Below are 18,350 nucleotides of genomic sequence, written 5' to 3'. Positions count from 1 at the left end.
CACTGTTTCTCTGAATTGCCTTTCATCATTCTTGAAAATTAGTTATCATATATGTGGATCTATTTTTGGAATCTCATGCTATACGATTGCTCCGTTTCTTTAGGCCAATACTCCACTATTTTGATAACTTCTACTTTACAACTACTCTTGAAATCAAACACAGTTAGTGTTCTGATTTTCTACTTTTCAAAGTTGTTTTGACTATTCTAAATCCTTTGTACTTCTATATGAATTTTAGTATTAGCTTGTCAATATCTACAGATAAGCCTGCTAGGATCTTGATTGCGTTTGCATTCAAACTGTAGATTAATTTGGGGAAGATTGACATTTTAACCATATTGAGTTTTTGAACCCATCAGCACCTGTATCTCTCCATTTCTTTAGGTCTTCTTCAATTTCTTTCAGTGATGTTCTTTAGTTTTCAACAGACACGTTGAACAAATACTGTTAATCAGATTTATCTCCATCTTTCATACTTTTTATGCTATTGTTAATGGTAGTGTTGTCTTAATTTCAAATTGTGTTTGTCAATTGCTAGTATCCAGAAATACTACTCATTTTTGTGTATCTGTTGTGTACATAATAAGGTTGTGTATCCTACAACCGTATTAAACTCCCTTATTCTAATTGCTTATTTGTAGAATCCATTGGGTTTTCTACATAAACGATCATGTTGTCTGCAGATAAAGTTTTACGTCTTTCTTTTTAATCTGGAGTCCTTTCATGTCTATTCTTTATTGCATTTGCTATAACCTTCAGTATGTGTTGAACAGAAGTGAAGAGCTCAGATAACCTTGTTTTTGACCTTGAGGAGAAAGCATATAGTTTTTCATAATTAAGTATGGTGTTAGCCTTAGTTTTGTTTTAATAGACATCCTAAATCAGTGTGAGGAATTTCCTTTCTATTAATAGTCTGCTGAGTTTTTTTTTTTTTAAATTAGGAGTAGATGTCAAAAGTAGATTCTGTCAAATGTGCTTTTTTTTTTTTGCATTTGTAGAGATGATCATGTAGCTTGTTTGTTGATATGTGAGTTACATCTTTATGTGTGTGTGCTAAAGCAATCTTGCATTCCTGGGTTAAACTCTACTTGGTTGTGATGTTGGATTCAGTTTGCTAAAAACTTTAGACTTTTTATATCTATGTTAATGAGGGATATTGGTCTATAGTCTTATTTTCTTATCATGTCTTTGGTTTTCATATCAGCATAATTCTGGCTTCATAGAATGATTGGGAAATATAGTTTGCTCTTCAATTTTCTAGAAAAGTTGTGTAGTGTTGGGAATTTCTTTATTATATTATTTATAGATAGAATCATTAGTGGAGCCATTTTGGCCAGGAGTTTATTGGAAGATTTTCAACTACAAATTCAATGTCTTTCATAGGTATAGGGCTCTTTAGGTTATCTGTTTTTTCTTGCATGAATTTGTCTTTTAAGGAATTTGTCTGTTTCATGTAGGTTGACAAATCTGTTCTTCTAGAATGGATAATAGTGTTCCTTTACTGTCCTTTTGAATTGGTAGTGATGTTACTCATTCCTGTTGTTGGTAATTTGTGTCTTTTCTCCATTTTCCTGATCAGTCTTGCTTGAGGTTTATCAATTTTATTGACCTTTTTTGAGCCAGCCTTTGCTTTCATTCATTTTTCTGTATTTTTTTCTACTTTCTATTCCATTGATTTCCACTCTGATCTTTATCATTTCCTTTTCTCTCACTTTGAGTTTAATTTGCTCTTTTTTTTGTTTTCTTTTTTGTGTCCCTGCTTGGAAATGCCCAACTTAATGATGAGGTTTAGGTTAGAGCTTTCTCTTTTCTTCGGCCTATATCTGTGGTTCAGGAAAATAAAACTTTTGTAACCTTCAGAACAGATCAGACTGATATCTGTGCAGGGAACAATAGCGCATACTTTGTCAAAGATTGCCTTTGAGGTAGATTTTATTTTTCTAACAGTTTCAAGATCATGAAATAAAGTATGAAATGAAAACAGTGTGTCACTAAGCTAGATGATAGAGTTTCCTTTCTTACATGTACGAATTTGCTATTTTAAAAAATTTTTGATTTTTCAGAACGTTCCTGTCCCCCTGCTTGATTTAGGGTATACTGCAGCTTTCTACTACAGACTTTGTTTCTGGTTGATACGGGGAATACTGTGTTCCATCCTCGTTTTTCAGTTTAACAAAAGCATTCTCTGGGTAAATTTTCCTTTGAAAATAAGAATAACACTTCTAGGGCTTCCCTGGTGGCGCAGTGGTTGAGAGTCCGCCTGCCAATGCAGGGGACACGGGTTCGTGCCCTGGTCCGGGAAGATCCCACATGCCGCGGAGCGGCTGGGCCCGTGAGCCATGGTCAGTTATGTACTTTAATGATGTTCTCAATGTATCATTAGTCCTGTGTTTGAATTGCTGATTACTCCATCCACTCTTGGTAGGCACTTAATTTATTACTGATGGAATAATTATTCTACTTTTATGAATCATCTTGTTTGACTAAAAGCTAATTTGGGGATATACATATAGCATATGGATACATTTCCTCAGTTTAAAAAATTAATATTTTTTAGATAGATGGAAGTTTTGTCTACTAGTTGAGTCCTGATTTTCTCCCTTGCACCAGTTTTGGGCATTTTAGGTTGATCCATATGAAATTGCCAACATCCAACCCCCTTTGACCTTTGAACAGCAATTTCTTATGCTTCAGCCTATGATATGTGGCCATAAGGCAGACACGTAATTGTTTTGTGTGTTTTTATACCATAGTGCCCTAGTTCATGTATTACTCTGCAGCTTATTTTTCACCTCAACAGTGTAGCAAGTGATTTTCTTCATGGAAATCCATACAGATTTCTGCCTTGCTGTTTTTTAAATGCTGCATAATTTTTCATAGTTTGGATTTTTCCTAGTTTTAGTCATTCCCTGGTGCTGACCAGTTAGGTTGTTTACACTTTTCCCGTGTTGTCTTTAGGCCTTTGTGACTATAAATCGCTTTTATTGTTTACTATTGTAAAACCATAGAACTGTTCATTAAAACTGCATTTAAGCTCTTTTTGCATTGAAACATTGTATCACTGTAGTACACTCCTTCTGTTTATTGATAGTCTTCTTTCAGTTATTCCTCAAGGACAGTAATTCTGTTACTTTTTATTTTGACCCTAACCTATTGTGTTTCAGCTCAGTTCTTCCAAACTATGTTGTAAGCTTTTAAAGCAAAGAGAGTTTATACTTCTGACATTGGCTTCCCCATTCTCTTTTTTAGCATCTAATTCAAAGCTTTTTTCATGATAAGCACTCTAGAAATAATTATTAATAAGCCAGTGTGTACTTAGTTGATTTGGTCAAATTTAACCAAGTCCAGAATTGAACGGCTATGGTTGATAATACTTTGGCTAAGACCAAAATTATGATAAGTTATTAAAAATAATATATATTCTAAAACACTGCTGCCCCCAAAGAAATATGTGAACCATATATGCAATTTAAAACTTCCTAGGGAATTCCCTGATGGTCCAGTGGTTAGGACTCCGTGCTCTCACTACCAACGACCAGGGTTTGATTCCTGGTTGGGGAACTAACAGCCTGCAGGCCATGTGGCACAGCCAAAAAATAAACAAATTAAAACAAACAAAAAACCTTCCTAGTAGCTACATTAAAAAAAGAGAGAGGAATAGGTGAAATTTAATTTTAATATATACCTTTTGACCCAGTATATCCAAAATAGTATTATTTCAACATGTAATTTATAAAATACACAGAATTATTTGACTTATATTTACATTCTTTTTTGTTTGACACTAGGTCTTTAAAATCTGGTGTGTATTTTATACTTATAGCTTTATACATCTCAATTTGCTCTACCCCCATTGCAGGTTTTACGAGTCACTAAAATGGAATGATGTGTGTGTGTGTGTGTGTGTGTGTGTGTGTGTGTGTGTACACCCATACATAAGTATACACACATACAATTTTTCTGTTTGTTTCTTGATTAGAATTTCTGGTTAATCCGTCTTACTAAAGACATATTTATGTTTTCTCACTTCCTGATCTATGGGGCTTGTAACTCTGAAGAGACAAGTGAATTTAAAAAATGCCATAATTTATACTTTTATAGTAGTATCTTGGTAATAATAATCTAATTTGGAATTGTTAGTATAGTCTCTGGCAAAAATGTTGTATTTTAAACATGAATCTTCTTAAGCTTTTCAGTCAGGTATAATACAGGTGAAAAATATAACTTCACATTTTGTGTATTTTGCTTTTCATAGGTGTCTGCTGCAGATATTTCATCAAATAAGGATGAAGAAGAAAACTCTATGCACAATACAGTTGTGTTGTTTTCTAGCAGTGACAAGTTCACTTTGCATCAGGTTTGAACTAAATTATTTGTCTTCCACTTTTTAAAAAAATTAATTAATTTATTAATTAATGGCTGAGTTGGGTCTTTGTTGCTGGGTGTGGGCTTTCTCTAGTTGCGGTGAGCGGGGGCTACTCTTCCATGTGGTACGCGGGCTTCTCATTGAGGTGGCTTCTCTTGTTGTGGAGCACGGGCTCTAGGCATGCAGGCTTCAGTAGTTGTGGCTCGCGGGCTCTAGATCGCAGGCTGAGTAGTTGTGGTGCACGGTCTTAGTTGCTCCGCGGCATGTGGGATCTTCCCAGACCAGGGCTCGAACCTTTGTCCCCTGCATTGGCAGGAGGATTCTTAACCACTGTGCCACCAGGGAAGCCCTGTCTTCCAATTTTGAACTCCTCCTTGCCCATTTCTACTTTATCCCATATATACTGCAGTCATTTAATATTTAGCTCTAGAGCTATACCAACTAAGAAGGTGCTTTATAAAAATTATAAAATTAGTATATTGGTATAGTCTTAGCTTGGTCTCGAATTTAAAATACGTTAATGTGTTCTTAATTTCAGGATATGTGTGTAGTTTGTGGCAGTTTTGGCCAAGGAGCAGAGGGAAGATTACTTGCCTGTTCTCAGTGTGGTCAGTGTTACCATCCATACTGCGTCAGTATTAAGGTAAGTACAGTTAGATTTAAATATTAATGTAAATATGCTTCACGTTAACAAAAATGTATTGAGATTTGATTTGATTAGTATCATGCTGCTGCCAGTTCTTATAATTAATCAGTTATTGTTTGTTAGGATTATTATACATATGTGACAATATTTAAGTACTTTAAATATTAAAGTACACCCTCCACTTCACCCCCCACCCCCCTGCTCCCTCACTGCCTTTTTGGAATCTCAGTTGTGTGCGAAATTGTGTGATATTGTCCTCAGATCACTAACACCTTGTTGGGTGTTTTTCCCCAGTTGTTTTTCTTTCTGTGCTTTAGTTTGTATAGTTTCTATTACGTTCCCAGAATGCTCTGTTATTATGCAGTATCCAGTCTATTTTTAAGGCCATCCAGTGGATTTTTTACCCAGATAATTCTGTTTTTTAATCTCAGTTCCATTCTATAGCTTATACTTATCTTGTGGTTTAAAATTTTTTCTTCATTATGTTTTTTGTTTCAAGTCCTTGAAAAGTTTATAATTGTCTGCTACTTCTATCATCTCTGACATTTCTCATTTTTCATTTTGTAAATGTTTTACAGCTTTTTTTTTAAACATCTAGTAATTTTTGATTGAATGTGGACATTGTGCATTGTGATAGTATATTGTTGAGTCTAGATTTTGTTCCTTTAAAATGCAGTGAGATTTTGTTGTGGCAGGCAGTTATTTGTGGATAAGTTTGAACCTTTTGACACTTCTTTTTAAGCTTTGAGGTGAGTCCACAGAGCCTTCACTCTGAGGTGGCTATTCTCAAACTTTTTGGTCTTAGAACCCTTAACACTCTTAAAAAAGTATTGAGGACCCCAAGGAGATTTTGTCTATGAAGATAATAATGATTGAATATTTACTGTTTTAGAAATTACAACTGAGAATATTTTAAAACACAAAAATAAGCAGACACACCTTGTATAATGCCCGTGTAATGATGTTTCATACATCATGTAGTGTCTACAAAGCATCACAGAGTGAATTGAAGTGAATAGTTTAGATCCCACTTTCCTAACTGCTGTTCTAGCACCAGTTTAATACTTGAGGCATGGCCTTTATGAGGTCTCTGCTGAATTCTCCCTAAACCTTCCCCTTTCTGCTCCCTACAGGCCCCTATTCACCAGTGTCTTTTCAGTGTGACTGGCTGAGATTCAGATGTCTTCCAGCACTGTGTGCACTCTGATATTTATTACAGATTCCCAGGAGCTCTTCTTTGCCCTGGTTCTGGGTCCTTGTGTGGCCTCCTGGATGTGCAGCTTGGTGTTCAGTCGGAGACTAAAGGGCACTACTGTGTAGATTCCTGGAGTTCTGTCTTACTGTTCCCTTCTTCCCAGTGCTCTGTCCTGCACATTCCAAGTGCCTCAGCCCCCGGAACTCCATCAGTGGGTCCTGAACTCAGTGAGCCCGTTGTACTTGCCTGGGCTCGTCCTTCCCTGGGGATCATTCTGGAAAATAAAATGGCTATAGGCAGAAGAGCATAGGACTCTCCTTGCTTGTTTCCCTCCTCTCAGAAAAAGTCTTACACTGCCTTTTGTCCAGTATCTGAAAACAAGTGTTTCATAAATTTTGCCCAGTTTTCTAGTGTTTTATGATGGGAGACAGGTCTCGTTTCAGTTATTCCATCGTAGTTGAAGCAAATATCCGTTAGACTGTAAAACACATCTCTCATACCTTAGACATGATACATGGACGGCGACCCTGGATAATATCTTGGTTCAAAGAGCTCTTAAAAATGAAGATAAAACCAGTTCAATATGAGGCAAAGAAGAGTGGATAGTAGAGCCCTGAAATCTGCACTGAGAGGGGGTATTGTTCAAATGTTGAAATACCGCAGAGAGTTCAAGCGATAAACACTAGTACGTCATCTAGATTTGGGAGTAAGGTCTTGACTGACTGACTTGAGCAGTGTCACTGGTGGTGGGCAGAGGGACCAGACTGTAGTGTGCTGAAGAGTCACTTTAAACTGAGGGACTTGAGAATTCCGCTGTAAAGGACCCCAGCCTGTGAAACAGGAAAACTTAGTAGGAATGAAGATATATCACTAAAAAAAATTCTACTACTTTATCTTCATCTTACCTTTCTTCTAAGCCAGGGATTGGTAAACTGCCACACAGGCCAAATCTTGCCCACTGCCTATTTTTGTAAGTGAAGTTTTATTGGAACACAGCCATGCTCTTTTGTTTACATATGTCTGTAGCGAGCTTCACACTACAGTGGCACAATTATGTAGTTTAACATACTGCCTGGCCAGCGAAGTCTAGAATATTTATTATCCTATCCTTTACAGAAAAAGTTTGCTGGCTACTGCTCTATGCTACCCTGCTCTTCCTACCCTAGGCTCTTTCTTCCATTTGGGTAAATAATATAACCTGATAATCTAAGACTAATTTAAACATTATCAGTAGGCTAATCAAAGTAATAAGTATACACGCTTAAGAAGCAAATGTCTTTAAGAGCCTTATGGTAACCGACCGACCCGTCTTCCTCTACCTCCACATCTGAGTCCTGTTCCCCACAACGCAACCCCTTTGGGTTCTTTCACGTCCTTCTTTTTGTAGTTAACTATACAGCGCTAAATAATATACCCGTGTTACTCCTTTATGTGTGTTAGATTTTGTTTACTTGCCTCTATAAATAAATAAATGCTGATTTAGCTCTTAAAATACACCTCCTGCCTTCTCCCAGCATCCTCCCAGTACAGTTGTTTTACTATATTTAGTTAATAAACAATGTTGGTTATGACTCCATAAATGTTCACTGGAGATCTAAATAGTGTACTATGACTTTATTTTGTTTTTCATGGAGTTTTTAGTAGCAAGAAGAAAATAATGATTAATGATTCTCCATTAGTTTTTATTTGTTTTTACCTACTTGTAGAAGCATGATCATATCAGATTATTTCAGCAAGTAACTGTTTTTCTGGGAAACACTTTTACCCCCTTCCACACTCTGCTTTTCCCTGTTCTGAGCTGGGCTGGTAGCTTCTAGGTCTGTTGCTCAGTTCTCATCCTTAAACACCTCTGGGCTCACGTCCTCTGTTGGGTTCATTGCTTTCTAGGTCCACGTCTTCCTTTTTCTTGGTATACACCCTCACTTTGTTCCTCATGTCTCTCAAGTAACTTCATTAGAAAGGGTGCTTGGAAGCTGAATTTTGAGTCCTTGTCTGAAAGGCATTCCACTTTAACACTTAATTGCTTGTTTAGTTAGATTAAGGATTGTACCTTGAGAAGTATTTTCCTGTAGAACTGGAAACTATTACACTATTATAGCATCCAGAGTTGGAAAGTTTGATGCTACTTTGATAGTTGTTCATTTATTTAACCCTTCTTTTCCTCTCAAGTAGTTTTAAGACCTTATTCTTCATGCTCTTAATTTTTATTCTGTATCTTGATTGTTTGCTATTTTGTTATAACACAGGTTCTTTGCGGTCCTTTTTACCTGTAAACTCTAGTCTTTTGAGATCTTTTAGTTTGTTCCAAATTCTTAATACTACATGATGTGGCTGTTTTCTGGAATTTTTTAGAAGCATAGAGGTTCTCAAATTTTTCCACTTAAGTTAGACCCTTGAGGCAAAGGAGAGTGAGCAGAGGACTGAATGTGAACTTCAGAAGTCCTAGCTTCTTAGCCTGAAATCCTCCGAGACCAGAAAATGGCCTTGGGGACTCATGGTGTACCTTGATTTTCTTTGCATGTTTAATATTGATTTTAATATACAAGTCCTTATGCGATGTGCACAGTTTCAGGATCATGAATTCATGAAATGTCATAGATTGAAACTTTATCAATACATTTTCAAGTCCTGTGTTAACAATAATGGGGTCATTTACTTGTTTTCTTTAAAAACCAGTTACCACATCTATCAAGTGGACATAAAATCCAGAGCACAAGGTAGTTATATAAACTAAAAAAGGCATTAAAATATGGATCACTTTATATTATTCTGTCCAATAGGCAGACTCCTAAAAGTGCATGGACGTGGTCACCCCGGAATTGGGCCACTGTTGGTGCTCAGTAAATGTTAGTTGCTTGCTTCTTCTCTGCTCCTAGGTGTGTCAGCACCATGTTCATTTGGCGCTTGATCAAATAGGGCATATTTGATCATGTTTGCATGAGGCGTAGGTTAACGTATGAATCACATGGCTTGGTTGTTTCTTTTGCAGATCACTAAAGTGGTTCTGAGCAAGGGTTGGAGGTGTCTGGAGTGCACTGTGTGTGAGGCCTGTGGGAAGGCGACAGACCCAGGAAGACTCCTGCTGTGCGACGATTGTGACATAAGTTATCACACCTACTGCTTGGACCCGCCACTGCAGACAGTTCCCAAAGGAGGCTGGAAGTGCAAATGGTACCCTAGGACTCATGTTTCCCTTGTTAGACTTTTTAAGTTCAGAACTTTCCCACATTACTTTAGTTTTCACAAATTAGCAACAACTACTTAATTGCGTGATACATGTTTACAATGACCGATACCACTAATCAGAAAATTTTTCAAATATGCGTTAAATACTTTCCCCCTGTTCTGTTCTTGTGTAGCTTCTTGAATTTCAGTAACTAAATAACTGAGTAAATAAAATTGAGACTTGTGGGGTGTTGGGTTTCAGGTGTGTGTGGTGCAGACACTGTGGAGCAACATCTGCAGGTCTGAGATGTGAATGGCAGAACAACTACACACAGTGTGCTCCCTGTGCAAGCTTGTCCTCCTGCCCCGTCTGCTACCGAAACTATAGAGAAGAAGACCTTATTCTGCAGTGTAGACAATGTGATAGGTATTGTGCTGGTTTTTTTTCTTCATCTTTTGTAAGCTTTTCTCTCTTAAATATAGCAAAAGGAAATTGAAAAATAACTTTCTTCTATCTTAGTTAAGAAATAAGAGTTTTCCTTTACAGATTTTTAGTCAGCTAGAAGCTTAACAGAAGTTTTCTGTTTCATATTCTCAATTCTAGGCTAAACATTTTTCACTTGGGGCTTTCTGAGGGTTGAGGTCTTTGATTTCAGGGGTATATTTTTGTGCTCTGTTAGCACCGTACATGTAATGTTAGTAATCATATTATTTCATCAGTAGTATGGGATTCTCAGGATTCTGCCTACCAATTCTTTGTTCTAAGGCAGGGTAACTTTTATTTCCCAGTGACCGTTCAATATCACTTACACAGGCTCTGTCTACTCCACAGTAGATGCATCACCTGGAGCACATACATGCTGCACCACTCAGTTATGTGAATTCCTTTCTACTTGCCCTAACTAGCTTCCATGCTGTCTCTGAAATACTCAGTATTTTGTCATAAAGCAATTATCCCATCCTCATATAATGTGCTTTTACTTCGTTCATAGTACTTGTTCTCATTGCTTTTTCGTCTTCTCAGCTCTGACAATTTTTCAGTGTCGATAGGAATGGTTAGAGAGGGGTGACATGGGCTAGGTGGGAGGAACACATGAGACTTGGGGGCTTTAAGGTTGGAGGCTGTCAGCTCCTGTTGCAGTTTTTAAAAGGAAGCCATCCTCAGTATATTTCTTCTTCTTCTTTTTTTAATGTATGAATATGGTCTTTCTAGATGGATGCATGCAGTTTGTCAAAACTTAAATACTGAAGAGGAAGTGGAAAATGTAGCAGACATTGGTTTTGATTGTAGCATGTGCAGACCCTATATGCCTACATCAAATGGTAAGCAAATTATTTAAATGGTGAGTCTGTGCTCTTGGATTGATACAACTCCCTTGTGCCTGCTGTCCTTAATCAGTGAGTGGGCTTAACTCTACTTCTTTTTCTCTTTTTGTGAAACTATTATTTGGACAAGTATTTTATGAATAATAAGTTACTTTTTGTTTTTAATTAACTCTTGTTATCCCAATAACATGTTAAAACAATCTACTTACATAAAGGAAGTAAATTAAGAATATATTTTAGCTATAAGATGTAATTTTTGCTCTCAAGACTTATAATCTTGGGGACTTCACTGGTCGTGCAGTGGTTAAGAATCTGCCTGCCAGTGCAGGGGACATGGGTTTGATCCCTGGTCTAGGACGATCCCACATGCCTCGGAGCAACTAAGCCTGAGCGCCACAACTACTGAGCCTCGCTCTAGAGCCCGTGAGCCACAACTACTGAGCCTGCATGCCACAACTACTGAAGCCCGCAAGCCTAGAGCCCGTGTTCCTCAACAAGAGAAGCCACCACAATGAGAAGCCCGCACATCGCAAGGAAGAGTAGCCCCCGCTCGCTGCAACTAGAGAAAGCCTGCGCACAGCAACGAAGACCCAATGCAGCCAAAAATAAATAAATATATAAATAAATAAATTTATTTTTATTTAGGTGTCCCTTTTTAAAAAATTTTTTTAACATCTTTATTGCAGTATAATTGCTTTACACTGTTGTGTTAGTTTCTGCTGTATAACAAAGTGGATCAGGTGTACATATACATATATCCCCTCCCTCTTGCGTCTCCCTCCCTCCCTCCCACCCTCTTTATCCCACCCCTCTAGGTGGTCACAAACCACCGAGCTGATCTCCCTGTGCTGTGCGGCTGCTATCTGTTTTACATTTGGTAGTGTATATATGTCAGAGCTACTCTCTCACTTCGTCACAGCTTACCCTTCCCCCCTCCCCATGTCCTCAAGTCCATTCTCTATGTCTGCATCTTTATTCCATCCTGCCCCTAGGTTCTTCGGAACCTTTTTTTTTTTTTAGATCCCATATATATGTGTTAACATACAGTATTTGTTTTTCTCTTTCTGACTGACTTCACTCTGTATGACAGACTCTGGGTCCATCCACCTCACTACAAATAACTCAATTTCGTTTCTTTTTTGGCTGAGTAATATTCCATTGTATATATGTGCCACATCTTCTTTATCCATTCATCTGTCGATGGACACTTAGGTTGCTTCCATGTCCTGGCTATTGTAAATAGTGTTGCAATGACATTGTGGTACATGACTCTTTGAATTATGGTTTTCTCAGGGTATATGCCCAGTAGTGAGATTGCTGGGTCATATGGTAGTTCTATTTTTAGTTTTTTAAGGACCCTCCATACTGTTCTCCATAGTGGCTGTATCAATTTACATTCCTACCAACAGTGCAAGAGGGTTCCCTTTTCTCCACACCCTCTCCAGCATTTATTGTTTGTAGATTTTTTGATGATGGCCATTCTGACTGGTGTGAGATGATATCTCATTGTAGTTTTGATCTGCATTTCTCTAATGATTAGTGATGTTGAGCATCCTTTCATGTGTTTGCTGGCCATCTGTATGTCTTCTTTGGAGAAATGTCTTATTTAGTTCTTCTGCCCATTTTTGGATTTGGTTGTTTGGTTTTTTTGATATTGAGCTGCGTGAGCTGCTTGTATATTTTGGAGATTAATCCTTTGTCAGTTGCTTCGTTTGCAAATATTTTCTCCCATTCTGAGGGTTCTCTTTTCATCTTGTTTATGGTTTCCTTTGCTGTGCAAAAGCGTTTAAGTTTCACTAGGTCCCATTCATTTATTTTTGTTTTTATTTCCATTACTCTAGGAGGTGGGTCAGAAAGGATCTTGCTGTGATTTATGTCATAGAGTGTTCTGCCTATGTTTTCCTCTAAGAGTTTAATAGTGTCTGGTCTTACATTTTGGTCTTTAATCCATTTTCAGTTTATGTTTGTGTATGGTGTTAGGGAGTGTTCCAATTTCATTCTTTTACATGTAGCTGTCCAGTTTTCCTAGCACTACTTATTGAAAAATAAATAAAATAAATAAATTTATTTTTAAAAAGACTCATAATCTTGTAGTTATTAGCAATACATAGGAATCCAGTACATTGGTTCCTTATCTTTACCAGTTTTTTTTTCCATGATGTTGTGTATTTCCTCCACCATTTCTCTTTGTTGTTTTGTTGTTTTAAAGACAGCTTTTAATTCTATTTAATTTAATTCTATTTAGTTTTCAAGCATTTATTTTAGTAAAATGGGTACAGTAGTAGAAACTTTAATCATATGTAAATCTTTAAATACACCTTACCTTTTGTGAAAAAATCACGAGTTTTTGTTTTTGTTTTTGTTTTTTTTCCATTTCAGTGCCTTCCTCAGACTGCTGTGAATCTTCACTTGTAGCACAAATTGTCACAAAAGTGAAAGAGCTAGGTAAAATCTGAAATGCTTTCCTTGACTGTTCTTTACAAAAAGCAAAGAAATGCTTTTGTATAACTGCATTGTGACACGTTACATGAATCCTGCCTTACTCATGTGGGTGTTCAGTGTAAATTTCCTAATGTTGGTAATCATTTCTGTAATTACATACAAAATGTCTGTCTTTCCCAGCTTTAGTGGGACAGTATTCCTACAGATCTCACCAAATTGGCAGTGAAAATAACCACTTTTGAAATAACCGTTAACTACATACTTGCTTTGGTTTCATTGATACATTATTGTGTTTAGTTATCAGGTAGACTAGACAATAAGGCCTAGTTAGCAAACAGAGATTCCTTCAGAATTCATTCTCTTACTGTTTTTTTCTGTGATAGATCAGCCTAGAATAGTGACTAACATGATATTCTTATTAAACTCTCATTCTTCTGCCGACTTCTATTTGATATCATCTGATACAAAAACGTTTGGATCGTACAGAAGTTGTTCTAGTGAGCAGCAGTTTTGTACACTTAAATGTTTGCAGAATTTCTGCTTATTTACTGCCTCTCCTTGTAAGTGATTATACCGACACTTTGATTTCCAAATGGGCTTATGGAGTATGTTTGTTTCTCTTCTGTAAATTGATCCTCACCTTTTAGTCTGAAAGGATACTCTAGGAAAAGGCTCATAGTCGAGTGACTGAAGCATTGCTTTTAGCTTCCGTGCTTTCTTTTTAAATCCCTGTATTGACACATGAAAATAGAAATGCCAGGGAGACCATTTAAAAAAACTTACAACCTTTCTCTCTATAATTCAAGGAAGTTTGACCAGCTATGCTTACTTTTAACTGAGTACTGTTAATTATTTGTGCATTTCATAGGTAATTGGTTTATAGAAGTCACATTCCCTTGACATGGTCCTTATGGAACAATAATCAACTTATCAATCAAAATTAAAATGAGAGTTTTAATTTGTATCCTTGGGATATTGTAATTTTAGATCCACCCAAGACCTACACCCAGGATGGTGTATGTTTGACTGAATCAGGGATGACTCAGTTACAGAGCCTCACAGTTACTGTTCCAAGAAGAAAACGGTCAAAACCAAAGTTGAAGTTGAAGATCATAAATCAGAATAGCGTGGCCGTCCTTCAGACCCCTCCAGACATCCAATCAGAGCATTCAAGGGATGGTGAAATGGATGATAGTCGAGGTAATACTTACATATTTTCCATGGAATATGTTTGCAAAAATAAAGACTATAAAAGAGCTTTTAAAATTATTTGATTTATCTAAGGGTAGATTCTGCTGACTTAGAAGGTAACCCTTGGTGTGACGCTGTCCTGCGTGAGTGGTCTTCTCAGACCTTGCCTTTTCAGGTTCTCTTGGTTTCATGTATCCTAGAACAGACCTATAGTACAGAAATTTCCAGGAGCACCATATCTTTGAAGGTCACAGATCTTTTCAGATCTTTTCAGGGCTTGCCAGATAGCTGCATAAACCTCTTCAGATGCTGTGAACTTGGATTCCATGGTTAAGTTCAAGTAGAACTTCATGCAATCTAGAAATGAAAAAACATCATTAATGTTCAAATATAAGCTTATATTCACAGATGCTCATTATAAACCATCTGTTTATAAACATTTTCTTGATCAGGTTTTTCTGGCTGAATTTTCTTGAGATGAAAAAATAATTTTAGTGGCATTAAATTCAACATGAGTTTTATTTTTGCTTATCTCTGAAGAAGATCACCATAGGCTTGTTTGGTTTTAGGGTGGTTATTTCTTTTCAGTTGATTCAAAAATAAAGTAATAATTGCTTTTGTTGCATCACATCTTATCGTTCACCAGTATTTATTGAATGTCTGCTGTGTGCCAGATGTTGGAAGTCATGTCAGTGAGCAAAGCAGATAAAATTCTCTGCTCGTGGAACTTACATTTTAATGTTAGGAGAAAAGATCATTAAAAATACATAACATAATAAGTTAATAGAGATGTGTTTGGCAAGTGCTGTTGAGAGGACTTGGGAGCACAGACAGTGGGCTGAGGGCCCAGATGAACTGGAAGCCATATTTAAGCACCGACTTTAAAGTGTTGAGTGAGCCACTTGATTATCTGAGGGAAGAGACAACGGGAAAGACCCTGGGTGGGCTGTGCCTGTACATTTGCTGAACATTGCGGAGAACAGTGTGTCCAGCACAGTGAGCACAGTGTGATGAGATCAGAGATGTGAGGAGAGGGGGGTGACTCAGTAGGTCCTGTAGGACCATAAAGGTGATGCTTATTTAAGGCATTTACTGTAAATGGAATGGGAGGTTGTTGGAGGTATCTGATGAGAACAGTGGCAAAATCTTATATTTTAAAAGGAACACTGCTGTGATGTAAACAGACTTTTAAGCCCAAGAGTTGTAGCAAGTAGTTCAGGCAGGAGGCTCTTGCAGTCGTCCAGGTGAGAGATGATGGTGGCTTAGAATGGGTCTGTGTGTGCTCCTGTTATTTTATCAACTAATCCTCACATTTCTTTTGCAGTAGTGTGTTTTTGGGTCTGTGTGGTTGGAGAAAAGCTTTCTGATGCTTATGTATAACTCATTTTCAAGTACCATTGAACAGAAGTTCATTTGGAAGTTTTAAGTGATTTGAGGCTTGTGAAGAAGTAGTCTGTGTATCTGGGAGGAATTGACCTGATTACCATCAGCCAAAGTGACGAATTGCAGTTTCTGAGGATATCAGAAAATGCCTGAAAAATGGTTCCATAGTCCCTTAAATCTGAGAAATGCTGCATTTCACAAAATTTGAAAGGTTTCTTGGTAGTACACACTAATTCCCGAAGTATGAAATTATAGAGGGAATAAATGTTTGTTGACGTTTTTTTAAAAACAAAACATCAATAGAAAGACCTGAGAAGGTTTTCCCTATGACTACCATTCTGTAAAACAACACTGTGAGAAATGGTAGATATTTCTGCAGCTGTACAGTTTCCAAATTGAGGTTGCCAGCAGGGATATCCCCATAGAAGTAATACTGTCCATCATATTATACACATAATACATATGTAATTTTAGATTCCACAGGAGTCGACAAAGTCCAAATGAACTTGTGATGCTCCTGAAATATTGCAGCAATACTCACCTTTTTGGGGGTTGTTTTTGTTCATTTTTAAACTCTTCTGATAAACATTTCTTAAGGAAAATAAGTCATAAACAGTCACCTTAGCATATCAGAAACAAACTTGTGCAATAAAAGCAGGCTCCTGGGGCTGGATAGCCTATTAGTGCAAAAAAAACCCAAATCTAAAGAAAATAAAACTGCTCTCTGTGTCTCAAGAGTGGGAGCGCAGTTGGGGGGGAAAAAGAAGTGGGAACACAGGGACTTCCCTGGTGGTGCAGTGGTTCAGAATCCACCTGCCAGTTCAGGGGACACGGGTTCTAACCCTCCTCCGGGAAGATCCCGCATGCCGCGCGGAGCAAGTAGGCCCGTGCAACACAACTCCTGAGCCTGCGTTCTAGAGCCCGTGAGCCACAACTGCTGAGCCTGCGTGCCGCAACTACTGAAGCCCACACACCTAGAGCCCGTGCTCTGCAACAAGAGAAGCCATCGCAATGAGAAGCCTGTGCTCCGCAACAAGAGAAGCCATCGCAATGAGAAGCCCGCACACCGCAACCAAGAGTAGCCCCCACTCGCTGCAACTAGAGAAAACCTGCGCGCAGCAACGAAGACCCAATGCCCACAAAAATAAATAAATAAATTTATTTAAAAAAAAAAAAAAAGACGAGTGGGAGCACAGTGCTTCCCTCTCAGTTGCTGCCCCCGCCCCCCGTGGACCCTCACAGCATGGAGGGGACATCGGGAGGTGGGGAGTAGGACTGCGTCCAGGCTGTGGTGGGCAGTGTGTGGGGCAGATGGAGAGGAAGCAGCCGGGTGTGTCGGTGATCACCTTCTGCAGTTGGTTAGCAGTCATTTATTTCCTCAACGCTTTAAAGTTTGTTTTGGGGCAAGTAATATATTCACATGTTTTAAAACTGCACAAGAATAAGGGTGTTTCTCTTTTCCCTGTCCTGTCAGTTCACTTCTCCAGGGGCAGCCATTCTTTGTGTCCTTCCAGAGGTGTTTTGTTCATGTACAAGCACATGGATATATATTTTGTGTTCCGTTTGTCTTACTGTTCTTGCTTTTATGTTATTCTTCATTTTTCATATTCCTTTGTATGGATGTAAGTAACTCAGTTCCCAAACTGATAAGACCTTTAGGGGTTTTGTTTGTTTGGTTGGTTTTTCAGTCTTTTATTGTGTGTTTCCTGAGATTTCATGTATTCCTCCTTGTTTCTCTCCCTCATTTTTGGTGGGCATACCTTCTGTTGTTTCTTGAGAGAGAATGCATGGAAGGTAAATTTGAGAGGTTATATACTTCTGAAAATGTACCCTCCCACCTGACTGATCTTTTCCAGGTTGGAATTCAATTTTCCTTCAGCGTTTTGAAGTCATTGATCCAGTGTCTTTTAGTTCCTGGTATATAGGGAACTTGATACTTTTTATATGATCCGTGTTCTCTCTGGAAGTTCTTGGGATTTTAGGACATTCTTTGTCTGCAGTGTTCTGAAATTTGGTGAAGATATTTCTATTTCAGTCTGTTATGGATGTTTCTCCTTTCTTTTGTCAGGCACTGAGTGGCCCCTTGCGTCTGCCATCTCATACCCCTCAGCGTTAGGAAATGTTCTTGAAACCACTGATTCTCCCCCTCGGTGCCCCCTCTTCTTTTTCTTGACCCTGCTCTTCAGATGTGAGACCCACTCAGCCCATTCTCCCTGTCTTTTCTCTCCTCCTTTCCGGCTCAGGTCTTTGCATTTTACTCTAAAGTAAATTTTTTAGTTTATTTTTCTATCCCTCTACTGATTTTCATTTTTGTTTTGTTTTCTAATATCATGGATTAATTTCCAAAAGCTGTCTTTTCTTCCTTTGCATGTTCCTTTTCATAGCATCCTGTTCTTGCCTCATGAATGTTTTATCTTATCTGTTGGAGGATTAGAAAATTTTTTCTAATGTTTTCTTTTTCCTGCATAGTCTTTCAATTCCCAGTTGCATTTTGTGGTCTCAGGTCTCTATCTTTCATGTGATAGATAATCCTTGGTTGTCAATGTGTGATGAAAAGTGAGGACTAAAAGTGGTGATTGGAAAAATAAATTAATAATTTTTTAAAAAAGTAAGGAATGAGTGATTAAAAATGATGA

The 18,350-nt window shown here is 37.8% G+C and overlaps 1 protein-coding gene across 1 annotated transcript in view; it reads left to right on the top strand.

Annotated features, from left to right (window-relative positions):
- Positions 1 to 18,350, top strand: part of KMT2C (lysine methyltransferase 2C) — a gene marked incomplete at both ends in the record, with an annotated part of 286,382 nt that overhangs the window by 198,519 nt on the left and 69,513 nt on the right. The window contains 7 exons of the mRNA XM_079711888.1: positions 4,256 to 4,357; positions 4,905 to 5,009; positions 9,197 to 9,378; positions 9,635 to 9,799; positions 10,586 to 10,695; positions 13,078 to 13,143; positions 14,128 to 14,340. Of these exons, the coding sequence (XP_079568014.1) occupies positions 4,256 to 4,357; positions 4,905 to 5,009; positions 9,197 to 9,378; positions 9,635 to 9,799; positions 10,586 to 10,695; positions 13,078 to 13,143; positions 14,128 to 14,340 (943 nt within the window). The remainder of the gene's footprint in view (positions 1 to 4,255; positions 4,358 to 4,904; positions 5,010 to 9,196; positions 9,379 to 9,634; positions 9,800 to 10,585; positions 10,696 to 13,077; positions 13,144 to 14,127; positions 14,341 to 18,350) is intronic.

This window comes from Hyperoodon ampullatus, assembly GCF_949752795.1.
Source record: "Hyperoodon ampullatus genome assembly, chromosome: 9".
Classification (NCBI taxonomy): domain Eukaryota; kingdom Metazoa; phylum Chordata; class Mammalia; order Artiodactyla; family Ziphiidae; genus Hyperoodon; species Hyperoodon ampullatus.
The sequence above is the reverse complement of the archived record's forward strand: the minus strand, read 5'-3'. Positions and strand labels throughout refer to the sequence as shown.